General features: G+C 40.3%; 3 protein-coding genes across 6 annotated transcripts; 2 read left to right on the top strand and 1 right to left on the bottom strand.

Annotated features, from left to right (window-relative positions):
• Window positions 1–244: 244 nt before the first annotated feature.
• LOC147176310 (apelin receptor A-like) lies at window positions 245–1,324 on the top strand. The gene has a single exon (XM_086072809.1). It carries the CDS (start codon window positions 278–280, stop codon window positions 1,322–1,324), a length of 1,047 nt encoding a protein of 348 aa, XP_085928935.1. The 5' UTR covers window positions 245–277.
• Window positions 1,325–5,021: 3,697 nt separating this feature from the next.
• ldhd (lactate dehydrogenase D) lies at window positions 5,022–16,424 on the bottom strand. Of its 3 annotated transcripts, none has more exons than XM_086074771.1 (11): window positions 16,290–16,424; window positions 13,332–13,444; window positions 12,617–12,758; window positions 12,019–12,160; window positions 10,967–11,126; window positions 10,674–10,873; window positions 10,363–10,491; window positions 9,586–9,713; window positions 9,102–9,192; window positions 8,482–8,593; window positions 5,022–5,603 (listed from the first exon to the last, which is right to left on the bottom strand). In XM_086074771.1, the coding sequence occupies exons 1-11, from the start codon at window positions 16,362–16,364 to the stop codon at window positions 5,423–5,425; spliced, it is 1,473 nt and encodes a 490-aa protein (XP_085930897.1). In that variant the 5' UTR covers window positions 16,365–16,424; the 3' UTR covers window positions 5,022–5,422. The 3 variants fall into 3 exon arrangements, with proteins under 3 accessions (XP_085930897.1, XP_085930899.1, XP_085930898.1); XM_086074773.1 differs by having other exon boundaries at window positions 16,286–16,401; XM_086074772.1 differs by lacking the exons at window positions 13,332–13,444; window positions 16,290–16,424 and adding an exon at window positions 12,846–13,312.
• Window positions 16,425–16,562: 138 nt separating this feature from the next.
• On the top strand, window positions 16,563–21,181 carry fam169b (family with sequence similarity 169 member B). Of its 2 annotated transcripts, none has more exons than XM_086074082.1 (7): window positions 16,563–16,675; window positions 17,790–17,929; window positions 18,069–18,171; window positions 18,265–18,350; window positions 19,071–19,233; window positions 19,820–20,002; window positions 20,190–21,181. In XM_086074082.1, the coding sequence occupies exons 2-7, from the start codon at window positions 17,804–17,806 to the stop codon at window positions 20,333–20,335; spliced, it is 807 nt and encodes a 268-aa protein (XP_085930208.1). In that variant the 5' UTR covers window positions 16,563–16,675; window positions 17,790–17,803; the 3' UTR covers window positions 20,336–21,181. The 2 variants fall into 2 exon arrangements, with proteins under 2 accessions (XP_085930208.1, XP_085930209.1); XM_086074083.1 differs by lacking the exon at window positions 16,563–16,675 and adding an exon at window positions 16,720–16,940.
• Window positions 21,182–22,170: the final 989 nt, after the last annotated feature.

The following is a 22,170-nucleotide window of genomic DNA, read 5'->3' as shown; positions in this document are numbered from 1 at the left end:
CTGCAGGGATGAATGAGAAGGAAGTCGATCTGTGATAAGTAGCTGATGCTTAACAAAAGATGAAGGTATTCTAGCGCATAATGAATTGTACACACAGCAGTGCATATTTCATCACTTTCTTTCTTTATGGGTCCAATCGCCACTGGTGGGAAGAGGTGCTGTGAAAAGAGGCGGGGGCTACTGGGAGGCTTTTCGGCACAGAGGGCTGTCTTGCATATGAGTCCACAGATCAGATAAGCAGCAATACACTCCACCACTAACCTTAAAGAGAAAAGCCATGGAGCCTACGGAGAGCCCTCCCGATGACGACTTCTCCTACAAGGAGACGGAGGACGTCAGATTGTGCGACCTCTCCCAGCCTGCGCTATACCAAACGCTCTTCCCGGTGCTCCACGTGCTCATCTTCATCTTGGGCCTGTTTGGCAACGGTGCAGTCATTTTCACAGTTTGGCGGACGCAGGGGAAGCGGCGGATACCCCTAGTCTACATCGGTAACCTGGCCTTCGCCGACCTGACCTTTGTGTCCTTCCTGCCCTTGTGGGCGGTCTACAATAGCTTGGGCTACCACTGGCCCTTTGGATGGTTCCTGTGCAAGTTCAGCTTCTACGTGGTGATCTTCAACATGTATGCCAGCGTCTTCCTCCTCACCAGCATGACCTGTGACCGCTACGTTGCCATCGTGCACTCGCTGTCCAGCAGGCAGGTGCGCACCCGCAGCTGCATGTACGCCTCCCTCGCTGCCGTCTGGACGCTATCGGGTCTTCTGGCTTTGCCCTTCCTCGTTTTCCAGACAACCCGGCACAGCAAGATCAACAACCACACTGTGTGTACTTTGGACTTCCGCCTCGCGGGGAGCAGCGAGCATCTGCAGGGCCTGTTGAGCGCCGGAATAAACTTGTCATTACCCGTCCTGTCGTTTCTGCTCCCCTTCCTGGTCATGATGGTGTGCTACGGGCTTATTGTCTGTACCTTGTTCAGCCACTTCAACACCCGCCGCAAGATGCACCAACGCAAGTGGCGACTCTTTAAGATCATCATAACTCTAGTCGTGGTCTTCGCCATCTGCTCGATCCCCATCCGGGCTCTGAGAAGTGCCACCGCCTTGTCAAACTTGGACCTGTTCCCACCCACCTGCGCTTTCCGGCGCTTCCTGATGCTGGCCTATCCGTACGCCACCTGCCTGGCCTATGTCAACAGCTGCCTCAATCCATTCCTCTACGCCTTCTTCGACCTGAATTTCAGGTCGCAGTGCCTGCGTCTGCTCCACCTCAAGAGGTCCCGCCAGATACCCACCAAGGTGCCTGGAGAACTCAATCAACACTAGGTGTTTACTTCCAGATACTGGACTCTGTGGCCGAGTGACTGTTGGGACCAAAAGTGAAGTAAGCTTTGAATGCATGGACGTGGACTTTTATTAAATCTGGCTTACTCACTGACTTCCTATGCAATTTTTGGAGCGGGAAGGAAAAGAACAGTACTTTTCCTTCCCGCTCCAAAAATTGCGTAGGAAGTCAGTCCCAAGCAATTTTTGGAGCGGGACGGGAAAAAAACAGTACTTTCCGCTCCAAAAATTGCGTAGTAAGTCAGTGAGTAAGCCAAATCTAATAAAAGTTATTCAAAGGAGAAAAGGACTGTAATAGTAAAATGTCCTAGCCCTAATTTTTGGGGGAAGGGTACTCTTTTTGATACAGCAGCTCCTCAAAATACGCATTTACAGTATGCCTGTTTCTTCAGTAAACCAGCCCCCCACACGTTACAGTGGGTACAAAAATGTGCCTTGGACTTGTTTTTGGACTTTTCTTTGAAATGAAACACATGTAAAACATATGAACAGACACAGGGATGTGATTTGACCAAAGTGAAATTATCTGAAAATTTAGCCGGATTTATGCATGATTGACTAAGATCATCTCTGTAACTGCATACATCAAGACAGTCAACATATTGAAACCTGAAAAGTGTAAACATGCAGCATTCATTTGAGTTTGTGTCAATGATTAACCATGTTAAATATTTATGGCCATTTTTATTACGTTATAATATTTTCGAAAATTTGATTTCGATTAATTTGAAACGTTTATCACCGACCTCAAAATTCACGACTCTGTCAGCAACTGGTACAGGTTGTTGGGGTGGTTCACGTCTCTCTATTACCGCTTCCGATTGTGATGTCAATAAGGGATGGAGGCCGTAAAGTTTTGGAGTTTTCGTTTGGGCACCGAAACTTCCATCGATGGAATAATTTGTTGTTCTTGACTGGAGTTCTTTCACGTGTTTTTTGCTCTTTGCGTGACTTTCAAGAGCTTTGAAACCTCTCCCACCATAGTCAATGGTATCACGGCACCAAATGCAAAGCGCTTTCCCGGCACGATCGATCTTCCGAATAAAGTCACTGAACAAATTCGTCACAGTCTTCTTTCCAACATTTGTAGATATATCCTTCTCTAACCAGTCCCATCGAAACTTGTTTTTTACGATCTTGTCAATTTCCTTAACTCGCGGAGCATCTTTGCGTTCGATCACGAACATCTTTCTTTAAACACCCGGCAAGAACGTGTGAGAAATGAACAATGGCATACTCCTATGCCTTTATAACAAGCGCGTTTATTGGTCAACACGGAGACTTCAGCCAATCGCAAGATCCGTTTCATTTCAGTTACGGAAACACTAAAATGGAATGATGTAGAGAGACGAAATCTGATTTTTTACCACTTAAAAAATTGTAAAATTTTATTTTTGGAGATAAAAAAAGCAGAATTCCGCGAATTAGCGGAAAAATCACATCCCTGCAGACATTAACTTAATACAGAATGTTTGTTTTCTGACTTTCTGACTATTGCGCGTCTTTGTCTACTCTGTGTTTGGCTCTCTATGTACCATCATCCAAAGGGCAGATAACCACACACGTGCGTGCACACACACACGTTAGTGAGCTAGCCAATAGCAGCACAATAGGCATTAATATAAGCGAAATGCACATGTCGGCAGCGTGGTGTGTTATGTGTAGGCCGGCTAGTAGCCTACTACCAACTTTTCATTGAAAACTAATGAAGTTTATGTTTTTTATTTAATCTATTTTAAACATGCATAGCATGTCGTTACTGAATGCCATCTGTTGGGACACTACAGTTAAGCTTATTTAGTGCTTAATATTTGGCTGAATGTGTGCACTTTACCTGGAGTCGGCCCGAGGAGGGACACCGGGACGCAAAGGAAGAGACGGGTAGGATCTTTCTTCACTGAGGGGTCAATTGGGGCTAGAAGCAGGTTCTTAAATGACTGTCACTCCATTAGTTTTGTTACACGTACACGTACTGCTGCTTGTGATGCTTCCGTCTGTTCCCTTGGTTTCAGGATATTGACAAAATAAACGTGTTGAAGAAATTTTCTATTTTAGCCTCTTTTATATCTGTTTGGATCTTTCTTTTCTGTCTGGAAATTGGGAAAAGTGAACAGGAGGTCCGTCTTCTCAAATTTTGCAATGGTGTTTTTTTTTGCCTATAAACTCCATTAGGACAGTTAAAAATGGCACAAAGTGCACCTGTCATTTTGTCACTTATGGCTGAAAGCCGTTTAAACAAATGCTTGCAAGTTTTAAGGCAGTGGTAGGGAACCCTGGTCCTCGAGAGCCGCTGTCCTGCCTGTTTTCCATGTGTCCTTCCATCAACACACCTGATTGATGAACAAGATCGTTATCAGGCTTCTACAGAGCTTGCTGATTAGCTGATCAGTTGCGTCAGCTGTGTTTTACGAAAGAGACATGGAAAACAGGCAAGACAGTGGCTCTCGAGGACCAGGGTTTCCTATCCCTGCTTTAAGGTGTACAGTCACGCAAACACTTTCAGCACTCCAATCGCCGCCATTCAAATGACAGCCATTTTGGTAGCCACACTTTTTTTTAACTTGATTTTCGCGCATGCGCAAACGTTAATGCACACTTATTAACACTTGTTTCCCTCATTCCACTCAGAAATTACATTGATGGGCATATGCCTAGTCTGACCACCTGCAATGTTTTACCTAGCTTGAGAGAGAGAGAGAGAGAGAGAGAGAGAGAGAGAGAGAGAGAGAGAGAGAGAGAGAGAGAGAGAGAGAGAGAGAGAGAGAAACCCTTCAGCTTGTGATGGGAAAATGAAGCTTCATGAAGCACTTGTGATATTTTTTGACTCCTCTCGATGGCACTCTTGGTTGAAAGATGCAGTGGAAATGTAATCAATTTCCTTTGCACTAGCCTTTATATTTAAACCAAGAGCACCATCTAGGGGAGTCAAAAAATATCACAAGTGCTTCATGAAGCTTCATTTTCCCATCCTTACCTTCAGCTAACCCCTACCTAGCAAATACCAACATGACTGAGCAGCAAAAAGCAGACTAGTAATGAAAATAATGTGTTGGTAACTTGGTTTTGGGTGGTACAGGGTAAGAAATGTTTCACATTTCCTGGTGAAAGTAAGGAACATTTATAATTTAATAAAACGCAAACGCAGAAGTGGATCGAACCTTTCTTTTTTTAATCAAATGGGGGGTGTACTTTTTTTTTTAAACATTACTTTTAAACTGTATGTTTATTATATATATATATATATATATATATATATATATATATATATATATATATATATATATATATATGCAATATAAGATGCACAAGTTGCTGTTCCCTAACAAGGACCTTAACGGCAAAATTCACAAACGACAATGCTCCAGCTCATCAGGGAATGTCTGTAATTGATGCTCAAGGGCACATGACGAGTTATTGAGACGTTGAAATTTTGTTGTTGTGGTGTAACCACCATCGTTGTTAACTTTTGTTTCAATGAATTGTTTGGGATGAGGAAATCACTAGTGCATCCTTCTACTTAAATGTCCTACTTTCATGATATGATATCACTGTAGCGTGAACTTTTTACATTTTCCATCAATTTCACCTGAAAGCCAAATATTGTAAACCAATGTGTACTTTTCTGTCTTAGTGGTGCCTCGCGGGTGGCTCTTTCTCACTCACTTCAACTCATTATGCAGTAGCTTAACACACATTTATTTTGTATTCCACCAGAAAAATGTCAAGTGAAAACAAAGCAAAAATAAAAGTTAAAGTGCAATTGTTTCCCAAATGAAGACAAAACAGATCCAAGATTAGTCAGACTGTCGTCTGATCATCGTCATGTTCACAGATCCAACAAAAAATGATGAGTGGCTGCTTATATATATATGACAATGATGTAGTCAGGTTCTATTCAAATTGTGTATCTGATCCAGATGTAAATAGCTGAAAATAATCTGAAATGTTGATCCCCTCTGTTTATTCATCTGTTGAAAAAACATCTTTATTCCTTAGAAAGGAATTAGCTTCACAGTTCCAATATTTTTTGAGAGGGGAGTACACATATATACAATTTTGTTGCTTTGTTCACTGAACTCTTCAAGGCTCTCTTGGCAATAGGACCTTCCCTGGATTCATTAAGTTGTTTGGGTCAAGGGCATCCTTGATGTCCTGCATGACTCGCAAAGTCTTGGATCCCATCTCTTCCTGGAGCAATGCTCGCTTGCCCAAACCAACTCCGTGCTCCCCTGTGCATGTACCATTCATAGCCAGGGCCCGTCTGGAAGAAAACAAAGCAATGTTTTTTTGTTTTATTTCCCCCCCCAGAAAAAACATACAAAAAGTAAAGAAAAATTATGCGAACATTTGGAATGACCTGGATATTTCCTTTAGCAACTATAACGGCGCTTGTCTGACCCTTTCAAGCTTTACGCAAGCTAAAAAAATTTTTTTTAGGTATTCTCAGATCCCTTTTGTGTGAGGCATAGCTCACATTGGACATTAGAGCTTGAACAAAGAAAACTCAATCTAGGGATTTCAATACCACTTTTTTTGAGTACTCAAATCTTCAGTACTCACCGATACCGATACCAAGTGCTGATACCATTAATACTTAGTACTAATCGAGAAGTTGTACAACCACATATTTTGATTGGGACTTTTTTCTGACCACTGAATTATTTTTTTCATTTTTATTTAGCTTTTTTTTTTTTTCATTTTATTGTGTGCTCAATGCAAAATGACTTTCATGAGCAAATTGAAAACCATTTAATTGCGATTAATTTCTAGCTATAATTGGGATATACTATATTGGTAATTTCTCCTTTTTTTTTATTGGGAATGTACTTAGTACATACCATATGATACATAAAATTGTGTACATTTAGAACAGATTCAAAATTTGTGATTAATCGTGAGTTAATTATTGAAGTCATGTGATTAATTACAATAAAAAATTGTATTCACCTGACGCGATTTAAAAAAAAGAAGAAAAAATTATAAAAAATTAGGGGCGTCAGGCGATTACAATTTTAATTGTAATTAATCTCATAACTTCACTAGTTAACTCACGATTAATCACAAATTGTATATATGTTCTAAATGTACAATAAAAAAATCTAGGTTTTCACACTCTTGTTAACAAAAGTGGAAAAATATATTAAACTAATAGAAATAGTTCAAATACATTTTTGACGTCAATGGCAGTGAATGAGTTAATTAGTTTTCAACGTGGTTCTGTTAGTTTTTATTAGTTTTAGTTGTTTTATAAATGCTTAGCTTTAGTTTAGTTTTAGTTAGTTTGGGTATTAGTTTTTGTTTAAAAAAAAGTGTATTACTTGTACAATGTACTTGTGCAATATTTAAAAAACACCATGGGAGCAACGTCATCTGAAGGTGCTTTTCTATTGGCTGCTGCTATATGACATCACTTTTGTGTGACACACTTTCAAATGTCCTTATTCCAGTTAATATAAAAATAAATCTACCTAAAATCACATTTAAAATCATCCCCACAGGCTCATGCATTCAATTTATTACCAAAGACTAAAACGGAGAAATTTTTTGCTATCATTATAGTTAGTTTTAGTTCGTTTTGTAAACATAAAATGTAGTTTCAGTTAGTTTTCGTTTTTAAAAAGCATTTTTGTTTTTATTTAATTTTGTTAACGGAATTGTTTTGTGAATTAAAGTTTTTAGTTTTTTTGTTAGTTTTAGTTAACTAAAATAACCTTGGTAACGATACCTTGAAATATGGTCTAGTGTCGACCTGATACCGATATCTGGTATCTGTACTCATCCATCCTCAAATAGGGCAAGGCAGCTTTAATCAATATCTCGTCACATTGATTGGACTTGAGGTTGGCTGGTTCGTTACTGATTAGCTCTTGGAGATGTCATTAGCCTTGGGGGTTGTATGTTTGCATGCATGTTGTTTACATGGTGTGTTCAATACAAACATATACTGTAATTGTTGGTGTGGTATTAGTTTAAACAGACCATGTTTTCCTATTGTTGTGACTTACAAGATCAGATCAGATTTTCTGAACAATTTATGCAGAAATCCAATTAATTCCAAAGGCTTCAGATATTGTTTCTTGCAAATGAATAATTACCCCAATGTCAAAGGAGAAACAGCCATGCAAAAAAAAATAATTGACATTTAAAAAGTGCATATGCTTGATAAAAACCAAACAGTCTCACTTGAAGAGATGGCGGTTAGTAGTGATGGGAAAATGAAGCTTCATGAAGCACTTGTAATATTTTCTGACTCCTCTAGATGCCACTCTTGGTTGAAAGATGCAGTGGAAATGTAATCAATTTCCTTTGCACTAGCCTTTATATTTAAACCAAGAGTACCATCTAGGTGAGTCAAAAAATATCACAAGTGCTTCATGAAGCTTCATTTTGCCATCACTAGCGGTTAGTACAATAATTGTATTAAGCTTGGATTGATACAACCTCCTCCTGGATTTAGTAAATACAGAGGTGTAAAATAGGTTTCAAATTTGGGATTTGGAGAAAAGTAGTGTTGTACAATAGTCTTAGGCCATCACTAGTTTTGTTGCTTTATTTAACTTTTCAACAACAGTCATTTTGGTATAACAAAGTGGTAAATAAAAGGACGGATACAGTTAGAGATTATGCATACAATGTAAAACAAATTTCCACTCACTTTGTCTCTTTATTCTAGAATTTCAATTAACATCAGACGAATGGACTGCTGATAAAAAGTAACTTTCAGCTAATTTGGGTGCGTTTATATTAAATGTAACACATATACACTGTGCCGTCCAAAATAAATTTTAGTTTGAACATTTGAGTCACTTAACACTTGGATGGTTTCACCCCAAAATTCAGAATGTCGCCACCCGTCTGTTCGTCATCATCCATGAACTAGAGAGTAGCCTACTAACAGATGGACAATCAAACAAATGTATGGCATGCCGTAATTGTAAACAAAAAAATTCACCTAAAACTATTATAAATTCATGAGAAGATGCATGCTTAGAAAAGCAGGCAACAAAGTGTGGGACTGAGAAGATCAAGAACAGAAGAGAAAAGGATGCGGTCAGACTGTAAAGTTAGTTTGTGAGTCACGCTTTAAGTCTGATTTTTATAAAAGGCGGTAATAATACAAAGAAATAGAAAAACATTACCTTGCCAGTCTCTCACTGAACAGATGGACCCTATGCAGTTCTTCTGGGTCATTTGGATCAACTACCATCAGACAGTGAAAGTTTCCGTCACCAACATGACCCGCGATAGGACCTGCAAGAGCATTGCATTGTATGGAATGTTGGGGGGAACCTCTTAATTGCAAAAAATAATATTACAATACAGTGAGATTCATCCATGTTAGATCGCAATCATGTCCACACTGTCGAGGCTAAGACTTAACTTCCCGCTTTCAGAATGACTTTTGCATTTTGTGTATGAATATGGAAGGACAGACAGATGTTCAGTAGGAGCAAATAGATACTGTAAATAGCAATTTCAAACACTTTAGGATGCTTGCTTCAACTTTGCCATATACAAAACAAGGACAACGGTTTATCATAAAAGTGCACCTTGTAGTGTGTTACTGAAATCTCTCAAATCACACAATTAGGACAAAATGGTATTTTGGAGACACCGATTGTTTATTTATTTGCTTTCTTCTTAGCTTTAAATATTGGGTAAAAGTTATTGTAATATTTTATTTTATTTTACACAAGTTTTAGTTTGTGTGGCTGTAACGGTGTGAAGAAGAGAGGCCTCACTTCTGCAGTGTGCTCACCTGTAAGTTTGTTTTTAATCAGGTCCGCTTTCGTCTCCATGATGATATGAGGCAGGTGGGAAATAGGAACGCAGACATCTGTGGAATAGGCCTACAAGCAGACACACTGGCTCACCCACTTTGAACTGCATTAAAAAGCTGTCGTAACAAAATAAAAATGTATAAAAGGGCCTAAACCACACTGTTATAATGCTTTTCCATTCAAAAATAGCAAATAGCTTCTTCTTTTTTAACTCACCAAAGCACACAAGCATTTATCGTTCACATCAAGGGTTCACATAAAATAAAAAAGCCATGGTCGTCTTATATCGTCAAAATATTTTTTTGTTTTTATGTTGCACCAGCAGTTATCTGACAATTAGAAATGCATACTGCACGTTTTTCTTCTTTTTCTACTATTCCACTTTTATGAGATTTGCACTTTACAGCATGCCAATTTGTTTTAATGTGTTTCACCAAATAGTAGAGAGCCACAATACCTTACCTTGCAACCAGGCCTGAGAGCCTGAGCAGCATACCAGGCGTCATGGCGAGCTTTCCACAATCGGTTTCGTGTTTCTGCATCTCTGGCCCATTGAAAATCAGACCCACCATTAATCTGTGTGATTTCCTCTGTGAAAACGTGACAAAAATCAAGCATAATTCCAATTAAGCACAAGTTACATAGTTGTGTAGAGCAGTGGTTCTCAACCTTTTTTTCAGTGACGTACCCCCTGTGAAATATTTTTTCAGACAAGTACCCCCGAACAAGCATAAAGCATTTCTGATTGAAAAAAATTGTGCTGTGCCATCGTTGTCTGGATTATTAACTCATTCAAACCCAAAAACGTATAGATATGTTTTTTAATACTTTGTCCTTCACTCCCAAAAACGTATTTATACATTTGTATGTTTTTTTTTTTTCATGCTAGAGCATACATAACTTTATTAACAGATTCAGAGCATTTGTGTAGTGGTTATTTAACCAATTTTTAAAGTGGATGCTATCAAACTGTTTCTCTGGTGATGTGGAAATCCTGGTGGCGTGTGGAAAGAGGTCAACTAACGTATCTTCATTTGTGAGGTCGGTCGACAAAAACAACTGCAGGCTCACTCAAAGCTTTTGATATACATTCAGAATCAAGAGCCCAATAGACTTGTGAAAAAGTCTAAGATAGAAAGATAACGTATGAATTTTGGACCCAAATACAAATCCGCGATAAGTGAACCGCGAAGTAGCGAGGGACCGCTGTATATTAATAAATATAATTTACCGACTCACCAGTAGTGTTGACTTGTTGTGCTAGGCTCTGTTCAGAACCATGGAACTCCAGAAATAGGGTTGGGGTAACGGGATACGACAGAGAGCTGAACTTGTTGCATGCATTGATCATCACATCATCTAGAAATTCTTGAACACACAAACACACACAGTTATATCATCAGTATTTACAGTATGTGTTAAATTGTCAAAATTATCTTGATCTAATTCATTTAAATAAGTGGCTAGTATTTTACAGGCAAATTGTGATGATGTTAGCCTCTGCCTGTGGTGTAGTGTGTGTTTTATTAGCGCAGGCGACTTGTGCTCACCAATGCGAGCGATGGCAACCCCAGCTTGTAGAATCTGCACAGTGCTATCCACAGCAGCCTGCACAGAAGGAAACGAACAGACTGCTGACACCATGGCTTCTGGAATACCGTAGAGGCGCAGAGTTGTCTTAGTGATAATTCCCAGAGTGCCCTCTGATCCAACAAACAGGTTTGTCAAGTTGTAGCCTGCCGATGTCTTCCTATGGTTGATTTAAAATGAAGATGAAGAAACTTACATAAGCGCAGCAATGTGTCATTATTGTTACGAATGAATTTGAACTCTTTTGTCTTACCTGGGACGTCGGCCCTTGCCTGCCGTGTGAATAACAGTCCCGTCTGCAAGTACCACCTCCAGGTTTATAATATTTTCTCTCATGGTTCCATATCGTACTGCATTGGTACCAGATGCACTACAGGCTGCCATCCCACACAGTGAAGCATCAGCTCCAGGATCTAAGAGGAAGCTGCAGCTCAGTGTTGTTTTCCGAATCAAAATAAAAACGCGTTATAAAACTAAATAAATAAAATGTGTCCTCCTGTAAGTCTTTATAATAGTTAACATTAAATGACCGGACTGCATAAACCCTATGGTCACTTTGTCAGAGGTCTAGTGTTCCTCTGTGGAAAGAGAAGAACTTTCCAGAAGGACGTTCATCTCTGTAGCAAATTCCACCTGACAGAAATCAATGCTTAGTAAAAGGGACGTAGCATCCTGCCTGGAGTTTTCCTAAAGGCACCCGAAGGACTTTCACAGAGTAAATAATATCAGACATTGCCGCCTTGAGTTACAAGTCTGACTCATTCCATGACCACGCTTGTACATCAAAACACTCATATCTCAAATCATCTTCACACATGGAAATTAATGGAAATGCAATTGATCTGTTCCAGCATCCCCCACAAAAAAAGTTTGTAATGTGAAAAAAAAATGTTTCTACGTTTTACTTTATAAAAACATATAATCATTACACAATTAAATCATAAAGAAATTAACTTCTTTTTTTTAATTAAATTTGTTGAACATTGTGCTGCTCCTTCAAATGCCATTTGGAGGCACTATTATGCAGGCATACAGATATATGGAGATAGTCTTGGCTCGTTATTAAGCCACAGTAATGTTAGTTCTATACAGAGGATAGCTTTAAAGGGTTATGACACCAAGTGAAGAATTGTTCACTATCTGCCTTTTATCTCAAATCTTTTCTCGCAAGTCAACGCAAAAAACAACAACAACAACAACCATGTGTGGTTATTCAGACCGACAAATTTGCATATGGTTGTCACTGTATCATTTGTGATTCTGCACTCAAGACTTCCGTTAATTCAGGGTTGGGGTTTGACTGACCAACAGGAAACCACAGTCCAGTGTCTCGCAGGTAGGCATTGAGGACTTTTCGGGTCACACCGGGCTCTACCGTCACATCAAAATCCTCCTGGTGGAGATCCAAAATCTGGTTCATATTTCTCAGGCTGAAGCACACACCACCCTAAGAAAAGAGGGATAAACAGGCTACATCCAGTATTCTTTCTACCAGTGTATCCACTTGTGCTAGTTCTGAGGGGATGCTGATTGCAACCAGCTCTAATGGCAACTTTAAATTTGACGTTAAATTTGGATAGTAATCTGTGAAGGGGTTTTGTTTTCCGCTGTTTGAGACACATCACAAAACAGTGATGCGCATAATCTTAGTACTTAGCTTTTACTTGGCCTTTTTAAGTACTGGTAGACTACTTCACATAAGCGTGGTCTTCTAGGCAATATTAATACACTGTGCATGAACACAATGGTGAGTAGTTGTATGTAAGCATACGAATTAGCAATGTTATTTATGTTTTGTATAGTGCAGACCATATTCCAAGGTGACGTTAACAACTAGGAGAAAAGTGAAATGATTCCAATGTTGTCGAAAGAAATAAGATCTCTGTATTGTATTTTTGCTCACCTTCACTGCTCCTACCCCTCCCTCCAAGCCAGTTCCAGTGCCAAATGGGATCATGGGAATTTGTTTGTCATGGCAGACATTCGCCAGAGCGCTGACCTCCTCTACACAGCGTGGAAAAACAACCACATCCGGTGGACGGCATCTAAAAAAGACATTGATATGGGAGTTCATTGTGAATCGGCTTATCACAGTCGGTAAATTGCATTGCGAGGTTAGAAAAGGCACATACTTAACTAACACAATGCCATTTAATGTCATAAAAAAATACTGTTTGGACCCGGCACAACCGGTGTCAGAGTTTGGTCCGCATTAGTGGCAGTAAGTCACCGCCAAGGCTGCCCTTTGTCACCGATTCTATTTATAGGTGCAGCCAAGGCGTTGAGGGGGCACGGTTTGGTGACCACAGTATGACATCTCGGCTTTTAGCAGATGATGTGGTGCTGTTGCACGTCCCACTGGTAGGATGTCCCGCGGACGATTCAGGACAGGACACGCTAGAGAGACATGTCTCCTGTTTGGCTTGGAAACGAGCTGGCCAAAGTGGCTGGGGAGAAGGAAGTCTGAAAAAAGATTTCCCTTAAAAAATATATGTACTTAGTATTTTGTGCCAACTAAAAGTAACATGCAATTATTATGCATTTAATCTTCCCTGTAGTTGATTCAGCAAATGCCAATCCACAATGCACCATTCCAAATAAAATAGTGTTACAGTGACCTATGTACTGATTCATCTTTGCCGTGTTGCTCTCTGACAGCAGTTCCCAGCGACACCCCATCCTCGCCGCATATTGACTTGAATGATGAAAGCGCACTGTCCAAAGCAGCACTCTGTGTAGACACACAAAAGGCATACGTTAAATAATTTTCTGTTACTTAGACCAGCAGTTCTCAAATCATAATAACCAAAACTAAAATACTGTAGTTGTAGTACTTGTAATACATAAAAAATTACCATCAAGGCATTTACAGATCATTTTAAATAAATACCGATATCCCAATATATCATTTTTCCTTAAAATTTAGGAATAGACCGTTATCGGTTACGCCAATTATATATACGTTTTTATAGGTTTGAAATGCATGTTTCAGGATCATTCTCAGGCTTTTGCAGAGCTTGTTGATAAGCTGATCATAGGAATAAGGTGTGTTGGTGTTGGAAAAATTGCATAATAAGTTATCACATGAATACTTTAGTATTTGCTGTAATTGAAATGCTATACCCACACACACACTAGATGCATGTTTTTTTATCGTGAGTTTAGTACCGCCTTTTGGTTCCGCCTTCTAAACTTGTGAATAAATGCGCAGAGCAGGGAGGTGGAGGCAGGAAGTCCTTTGGTGCTGAAGGCATCCACTTCCTCCTTTCTGCAAAAAGACAAACTTGGGTGTGGTCCTTGATTCCTGTCTCACGGAGTTGCATCATTTGAGAAGATTTAAATGTAAACCCTGACAGTTGGAGAAGGGAAATATCTAGAATTTGAAGGACTCCGGCCTTCAAGGACTGGGATTGCCCACCCGTGAATTGTAGGGAGTGGACATTACACATATCTGATCGGCTGGATTTTGCATCTTATGCAAAAAAAAATTGATTAGCTGTAATGCCTTTAATTAGCCTATCAGACGTCATTGATCGGCGTTGTGAAAGTTCTGAAAGGAAGAGTGGGCCAAAATATCTTCACAGCTTTCCTCAAAAGCAACTCAGGACTTGTGAAGACAAAGGAATTGAGTATACGTCAATTAAGCCACCTGAAAAGGCAACCTCTTACTTTCTATCTATCATCTATCACTGCTCCTGCGTTGGGGCTGGTGTCCCGTCCCGTTGCGTCGAGCCAACCAGGTGAGACAGGCCCCTCCAATACTGGCGGTCTTGTGCCAGCAGATCTGTATCCTTCATGGTAACTCCGTGTTGTCGGAGGTTGTCCGTTATGATGTCTAGCCATTGGGTGCGGGGCTTTCCTCGTGGTCGTCTCCAGCCTGCAGCCTTTGGGTCAAACTTCAGAATGGCTCTTGTCGGGTGGTCAGGGGGAAGGCCGAACCAGCGGATGCGGCATTGTGCAAGCAGGCGGGAGGCTCTAGGCTGGTTTGTGCGGGCTCTAAGCGCTTCGTTGGAGATTCGCTGGGGCCACCTGATGTTCTCAACGGTTCTGAGAGCCCTACTGTCAAAGCCAGCTATTCTTGCGGTCAAGGTCTTACTTAAGGGCCATGTTTCGGAGCCATAAAGGAGAATGGAACGGCGGTGTTATAGATTTGGAGCTTTGTCGTGCGTGAGATGGTTTGGTGCCACCAGAGTGGTTTTCAAAGGGACTGCTGCCAGGGCTCTCCTGCGGAGAATCTCTGGTTTAAGATCCCCGTTATCAATCACCGTGGACCCAAGGTACACAAAGTTCTTCACAGGCTCGACGGTGTCATTACCAGGCAGGATGGGGGTGGATCAGGTCCCTCACCAACATGCATGAACTTGGTCTTGGCCCAGCTCACATGGAGACCAAGCTTTTCTGCCTCTTCACTGTATATACTCAAGGCGTCCCTCAGCTGGCTGTAGGAGGTGCTGAGCAGGATGGTGTCATCAGCGTATTCCAGGTCAGTCAGTTGGTATTTGCCAAGGGACACTCCGGGTACTCGCTCACAGACCCTGCACAACAGGTGGTCTAGTATGCAATTAAAAAGGTCTGGAGCAGCTACGCAGCCCTGGCGAACACCGCTGGAGATGGAAAACCAGTCGGAGTCTCGCAGCTTAAAGAGGCTGGTGATCTTTGGAGGTGTGCCGAGGGCTTGAAGGATACTCCACATTGATGAGTGGTAGACTGTATCAAATGCGGCCTTGTGGTCTAGGAATTCAATGTAGAGATGCTGGTCTCTCCGGAATTCATAGACCTTTCTCAATGAGCAGACGGACGGCGGAGACGTGATCGGATGTGGGGACGGTTTGGCATGAAGCCCGCCCTCTGGGTCTTGGCCTTGATGCGGCGAGGGGGCTTGTGCGTTCCAGTGACCCTGGAGAGCGATACCGTCTGGAGCTAGCTCCTGGTAGGGTCACCTTTGGCGGGACGGTCTCCAGGTAGGTTCCAGACAAACAAGACCCCAGCGTGTCGGTACGCTGTGAGGTGGCAGCCCGACCAACCGACTATCCTGTGGAGGGCTAACAACCCACTCAGGAGAACCCCCATTTTGTTACGAAACTGACCTCTTACTTTAGCGAAGAGAAAACTAAAAACCACAAACAGAACAAAACCAAAAGGACCAAGTTTTTGTTAAACCTCTTACATTTAAGATCTGTCTACATTGTAAACAGATCCTGTTTTGTTGTTGTTGATGTTAGTTGGTGTACAATGCCCAAATTCGTCTGGACATTTACCCTACACTATAGTGTACTAACTGTACTATCAGTTATACCTTTTATATAATCAGTCAAATATTAACTGTTTCAAGCACGTCAGAAGCCAAGGAAATAGCCACGCTGTGACAGCATAATACTAAACGGAGCGGGAGTTCCATACATTAATTTATATTAAGATGCATTTCTGCACAATTAACGCGACAAACAGAAACCTCCTTCCAATGGTGTTAGTGTGTTACCAACAATATATTGAGATTTTGGCGCACATATGATCTCGACCTTGTGAAATTATAAAAACTGGCATATACTTTACTGGGGGGAAAAAAACTTACTTACTCTGGCGAAGTTGATTGTTTGAATGCTGCGACGCTGACAAAAAAGTCGCTGGCTTGCTGTCAGCAGAAGCGACATGTTTTTGCGTTTACAGTATCATTTTAGTCTGTTTACTATCACAACAAACAAACACTTCCGTTTAAATATTCAGAATAAGTTACAAGCACACAACCACGTCTTGTTTTTCTTTTCCAGTCGTTTACCGAATTTATTTGGAAAGGATTCTATTTCCGGTAATTTTCCCTCTCGTATCTGTAACTTGCTTTTTGAGAGATTGACGTAATGACAGCTACCTCGCTGAGCGTGGCGCTGCAAGGCAGATGATCGCTGTCAAGTGTGCGGCGTGTGATATGAGAAGGAAGTACAGGACATTTCAGAAAAAGCAACAGGTGGATAACGTCTTTATGTAAAAAAAAAAAAAAATTGTGTTTTAGTTCATGTGTATCGTGTTTATTTGTCCCACTACCGTGTGTCTTGTGTGCCTTATTAAGCTCTGACGCCGATTTGATTGACAGCTCGTTGAGTACCTCTTTGAAGTGCATGTTTTGTCCCACTTTGCAAGTAATGTCTGCCGTCAATTTGGGACATTATGTTCTCACTGCGCGGCGCCATTATGCGACGTCCACGGCCGTAGTCGGCCACAATAATGTTTAGGTGCGTCATACTTTTGAGTAATTAGCTCATGTTTAGTATGTTGTACAACTTTTGTGTGTGTTTATAGCCATTCATGTGCACAGCTAACATAGTGCTTGTTCATGTAAAATTAGTAATGTTGCAGCCCAGTTATTTAGCCAATCAATATGTGCTGTTAAGTAATGCAATACTGTATTTGTGTTTATTAGGAGTCAAGTATTTACACTCATACGCTGTATTGTTTTTCTGTTTACCAAAAACACACACATTGAACAATACATTCATTCACATACACATAGATGATCAGACCATGCATACACAGGACTTCAGGATTACAAGCATCCATAGTTAGCCACAGTGCCTGCATCATAGCAGCCCATGCCTGTATGCCTGTACACTTAAGTGCAACTACTGTAACCGCCTCTTGCTGATGTTCCTGGATTAAAGCTGCCAATCCACATCTTCGCTCCACTGTTCCTTTGTGTTCTGACCGACACCCCGTGGGTGAAAATAGATACTCTATTTGAATCAAACCTATACAGTCCAAACCTAGCCTCTCCAACAAAGGTAGTTCTTTGTTTTTGTCACAACTGAACAGTGGAATGTTAGGTCACTTTTTATTTGCTTCATTGCTCTTTTTTTTCTTTGAGAAAAGGTTTCAAATTGTTTAGCATCAAATCGGTGCGCTTGCCGTTTTAATAGTGCTACTTTGCAATACAAAGTTCACAAGAGTGGCGTATAAGGTCGTTTCACCTAAAGCGCAAAATGCATTTGATTGGATTGAAAAGTTAATATTTAATTTTCAAATGTTTCTGTGTGTTTTAAATTGAGTAATTGAAATGAACGCTAATGTGCACATCAACTTTAAAGTTTTGTACAGGAAGATGTTCCCTGTCGACCTTCTACATGCGGATGAATCTGACCTGAGGTCAGCATCTGAACAATATATTTTGTCGCTGGAATCCAGACCTGAAGATAATGAGTGGTTTCAATCATCCAAAACGTCGAAGGTATGCAGGTCCATTTTAAAACCCCAGGTTGTATTGTATGAATAAATGACGATTTACCATTATCGTTATCATTATATTGATACAATGTCTATGTTGTTCCCACGATTTCAAGGAATGTTTACTCTGTGTTTCCAATTAGTTTGAAATAACAGCAAATAACATGAAATGGTTGCAGCTCTTTGAGGACGACCAAACTGGTTGTTCATTATTGGCACTTCATCCATCTGACGATCCAACTCAAGGTGTGATCACACATCCGCACAGGCAAACAAACATGCCCAAAAAAATGCATACACACACCTTCTGACACTCCCTGCTCTCCATTTCCCTTCTAGTGGTGGCCTTGTACTTGCATGGAAGTTGGTGGTGTGTGAATGATGTTATACGGACGTCCAGCAAAACCAGAACTGGCTTGCTTCCAGTAATCCCACTTTCAGATTTTATTTATTATATGAGGTTACACCATAGTGTTGAAGGTATGGTGCAATATTGAGGAATCTTCTGTGTGGAAAGTATTAACATAAACGTTGATCCTGGTCTTGAACCGTTTGGAAAATCTAGCAGCTTTTATTATGTTATCATTTCTATCAATTTCCTGTGAAGAAAATATAGACTGTTGGGAAATTTATAAATTTGACATGTAGATGATACTCTTAATCTCGCAATACTCAAAATATACATGACTTGAATATAACCAATAGTCTTGGGAATTTGAAGGTTCAAATTTGCTAAATAGAGCTGGCAAGAAATAATGATGAGATGAAGTTTCTCACACAAGAACCTTGCTGCAACGTGATCAGACTAATCTAGAATAGGCTTAAAGTCAGAGTTGAGTTGTAGATTAAATCGGTTGAATTTGATTTCAAAGTGCCTGCCACACTGCGTCGTATTATTCAGTGAATGTGTTAGTCTCTCATAACATAGGCCACCTATCTTGTTGAATCAGGTCAATCGTGACATCGCGGGAAGTCCTGATTGAAAACATCCTAAAATTATATCAGAATTGAGTGACCTTGACATTCATATCATTAAATTCTAAATTCATTTGTCATTTAATTTCAAACTCAAGCATGCTGTCATGCTAACAAAGAAATACACAGTATCATTTTACGATTGGATGACAGGTTGTTGTTGTTTTTAGGTGCAGTCACTTATGGAGAGGCTGATTATGTTCCTGCTGAGTCAGGTCGTGGACAGGCCTTCACAGGAGGAAGCCCTCTTCTCCCTGCACCCCCGCACAGAGAGCGCCAAATTGCTGTGGAGAGAAGGCCAAGCAGTAGGCTTCTACACTGTCAAGAACAAAGGTAAAAATAAAAAATTGTACTATATGTCATTTGCTGTGTCTTACTAACTGACTGACTCACCGTCAATCCATCTGTCTAATTTTAAGTGCTCCAGATGTGGTTCGGATGAATTCAGATTTTTACTAATTCTGGATTTGTGTACTAGCATTAGCATTCAGTTTGAAAATGTCATGTACTGTTGTAAGTCACACTTCTTTTTATATTTGGCTGGTCCACGACTTGTATATATTCAAATTAGAGCTTGGACTGGCGCCCAAAATCTCCATTCCCAAATCGTGTTCGACTTTGTTTTGGCAGTTGGTAAATACTTTTGGTGCATTACTGATAGTGCCCAGGAGGTGGTGGAATTGCACCACTGGGATACTATGAATAACAGTCCGAGCTTTACTGTTCTTCGTCGTGGTTATTGTAAAATTTCCCCCAAAAATGTGGCTTATTGTGACTTCTTTTTTGTTTTGTTTTATTTGATTGGTGCAATGTATACTCCAGAGCGACTTTAAATACAATACATATGTTATTTTGTCAACATGCACTGCAGTATCACTCGTGCTGAACACACCCGACTCCCATCTGTGTGGCGTTTCAGGCACACTGTGTGACAGCTGGAGCAGCCGCTGCTACCTGCTGCCTGTTCTGGATACTGTGCTGGTGAGGACAAGTTGGAGGAGGAGAGGGCTGGGACTTAAGATGCTGACTGACTTCTGCTCGTCCTTTCCCAACGAGGAGGTGCTGGGAATCAGTGTGCCGCTTTCAGCCAGCATGGTTGCAGGTTAGAACAGTTTCCAGGGTTACGCACAACAATTGAAATGCCGACAATATACAGTAAACCGAAACAGATTTCAGATAGTTATTTTAACAGTAATTTATTTTAAAGATATACTCCAGTGTGTCATATAAGTAATGCACAGAAATACATTTTTTTACCTCATGATGCTATAAGTAACCTCTGTTTTTAGTGTGTAGGCACTTCCTACAGCTGAATGAAGATCACAGAGACCTTCTGTATGAAGTCGAGGCTCCAGGGGCATGGACTCAACGGCGAAACATCTGGCTCAACATCCAAATATCCTGCTATTTGATCAGTGGACAAGAAGTTGGCTGAATGGAAAACCTCGTTTGATCCAAGAGTCATCTTGTACAAGTTGAAATGACTTAGGGGGGAAAAAATGATGTTGATGCTATCATACATGCATATCATAACATAACTGTTATGTTTGTGGTTTCTTGCATCTATCCTTTTTCTGTCACGGGTGAGCTGGAGCCTAACCTAGCTGACCCTGGGTGAGAGATGGAGCACTCTCCGGACGGTTTGCCAGCCCCTGCATGTGGCCTTTTTTTAGAGTTATTTTACACACCTAGCAGAAGATCGCTAAGGACAGTTTTTCTTTTCTTTTTTCTTCTCTGAAAGCGCATTAAAATTCTTCCCAATGATTTATAGATTGTGAAAATCAGGTGAAATTTGGTGAATACATGCCAATTTACACATCAGGCTAGAGAATGAATATGAATGTTTACCCCACAAGGGATTGTATCATGTGTAGAGATTTAGAGATTTAAATTCAACCCTGGGCTGCAGAGAAGCAGACGATTCTGTTCTGTTGCTACCAGACTTGATTTTGAGTTTTGCACACGGCAACACGTTGCACCCTCTCAAGAAAAACAAGGAAGCAAGTTACGAAATAACTATCAATTCCAACTAGGAAGAGATTTAAATTTATTTTTCTGGTGTTAGTGTCAAAAATCCGAAAATGGATCATTCTCACAAAATTGATGCTCAAAATATGGCCGTGCAACGTCCAATCAGATGCATGCTGGAGGGACACGGTTGTAGAAAATAATACATTGACACTGAAATACCCCTACGTGTGATCACTGCGGTAAAGCTAGCCGCCTCTTCTTTTTACGGAGTCAAGTCAGCCGCTCTTCATTTCAAGTTCGCCCTTTCTTTTTGCCCTTTTCTAGGATTTACGGTAGTATGCGCATAGGGACGCTGGTGCGGAGAACAACATCCGGTTTTCAAAAGAAAAATCTGAATTTCAAAATAAATGTTACTGACAAGCAGTTTAAAAGATTATTTTTTAAATGGAAAATAGTTTAAGTATAATACATCACTAATTCACGTTTCATTGGGTATGCACTCTTTTGGGGTAAATAAGTTCCTTGACCTGGTATTGAGCTGGAACGTTGATATGTACAGTATTAAGCTTTCTCATTATAAATCAACTTAATACTGTACATATCAGCATTCAAGCTCAATACCAGGTCATGGAACCTATTTACTCCAAAAAAATGCATACCCAATTAAACGTATATTAATGATGTGTCATACTGAATAAACTGTTTTCCATAAAAAAAATATTTTAAACTGCTTGTCAGTAACATTTTCTTTTGAAAATCGGATTTCGTTCTCCTCGCCAGCGTACTTTTGCGCATACTACCGTAAATCCTATAAAGGGGCAAACAAAAGGCGAATTTAAAAAGAAGAGGCGGCTATCTTAACCGCAGTGTGTGATCAAGGATGCACACAGTTGCGAATCCAGTCTGATCGCTTTTAATCAAAAATAACAGCGGTAACAAAAACAATCTACACGAGCTGCTGTTAGTCGCAACTCACGCTCATGCATTCCTCAAGGCTCAAACAGACTAACTAACAGCGCCCAACTTTCTTTCTTTTTTTCTTTATTAACCATATTCAAAAGAACAACTATACAAAGACATTTGTATACAATTGAACAAACACATGCCAGTGGGTACATATATAGGTTACGTGCATTCAAAGAGTTTATAAGTTGTACAAATACTGATCGTTTTTAAAGCCTTTTTGTTAAGTGAGCTACTAATCAATTTTATATAAGACATAGTATCATTATGAAAGTGTTTAAAGTTTGGTTTTTGGTTGCTGTATTTACATTTGTGGAAATATAATTTAGCTAAGAC

Source organism: Leptonotus elevatus, chromosome 4, assembly GCF_054856555.1.
Source record: "Leptonotus elevatus isolate MCC_2025b chromosome 4, RoL_Lele_1.0, whole genome shotgun sequence".
Lineage (NCBI taxonomy): Eukaryota > Metazoa > Chordata > Actinopteri > Syngnathiformes > Syngnathidae > Leptonotus > Leptonotus elevatus.
Note: the sequence above shows the minus strand (reverse complement) of the source record. Positions and strands in the feature narration are given on the sequence as shown.

Coding starts and splice junctions, on each gene's coding strand:
- LOC147176310 (XM_086072809.1), top strand. CDS start 278: ATGGAGCCTACGGAGAGCCCTCCCGATGACGACTTCTCCTACAAGGAG.
- ldhd (XM_086074771.1), bottom strand. CDS start 16,364: ATGTCGCTTCTGCTGACAGCAAGCCAGCGACTTTTTTGTCAGCGTCGC. Junction 12,759..13,331: donor AAAGATGAATCAGTACATAG/GTCACTGTAACA, acceptor TGTCTTTTTTAG/ATGCCGTCCACCGGATGTGG. Junction 9,193..9,585: donor CTCTCAGGCCTGGTTGCAAG/GTAAGGTATTGT, acceptor GTCTGCTTGTAG/GCCTATTCCACAGATGTCTG.
- fam169b (XM_086074082.1), top strand. CDS start 17,804: ATGTTCCCTGTCGACCTTCTACATGCGGATGAATCTGACCTGAGGTCA. Junction 18,172..18,264: donor ATCTGACGATCCAACTCAAG/GTGTGATCACAC, acceptor TTTCCCTTCTAG/TGGTGGCCTTGTACTTGCAT. Junction 19,234..19,819: donor CTACACTGTCAAGAACAAAG/GTAAAAATAAAA, acceptor GTGGCGTTTCAG/GCACACTGTGTGACAGCTGG.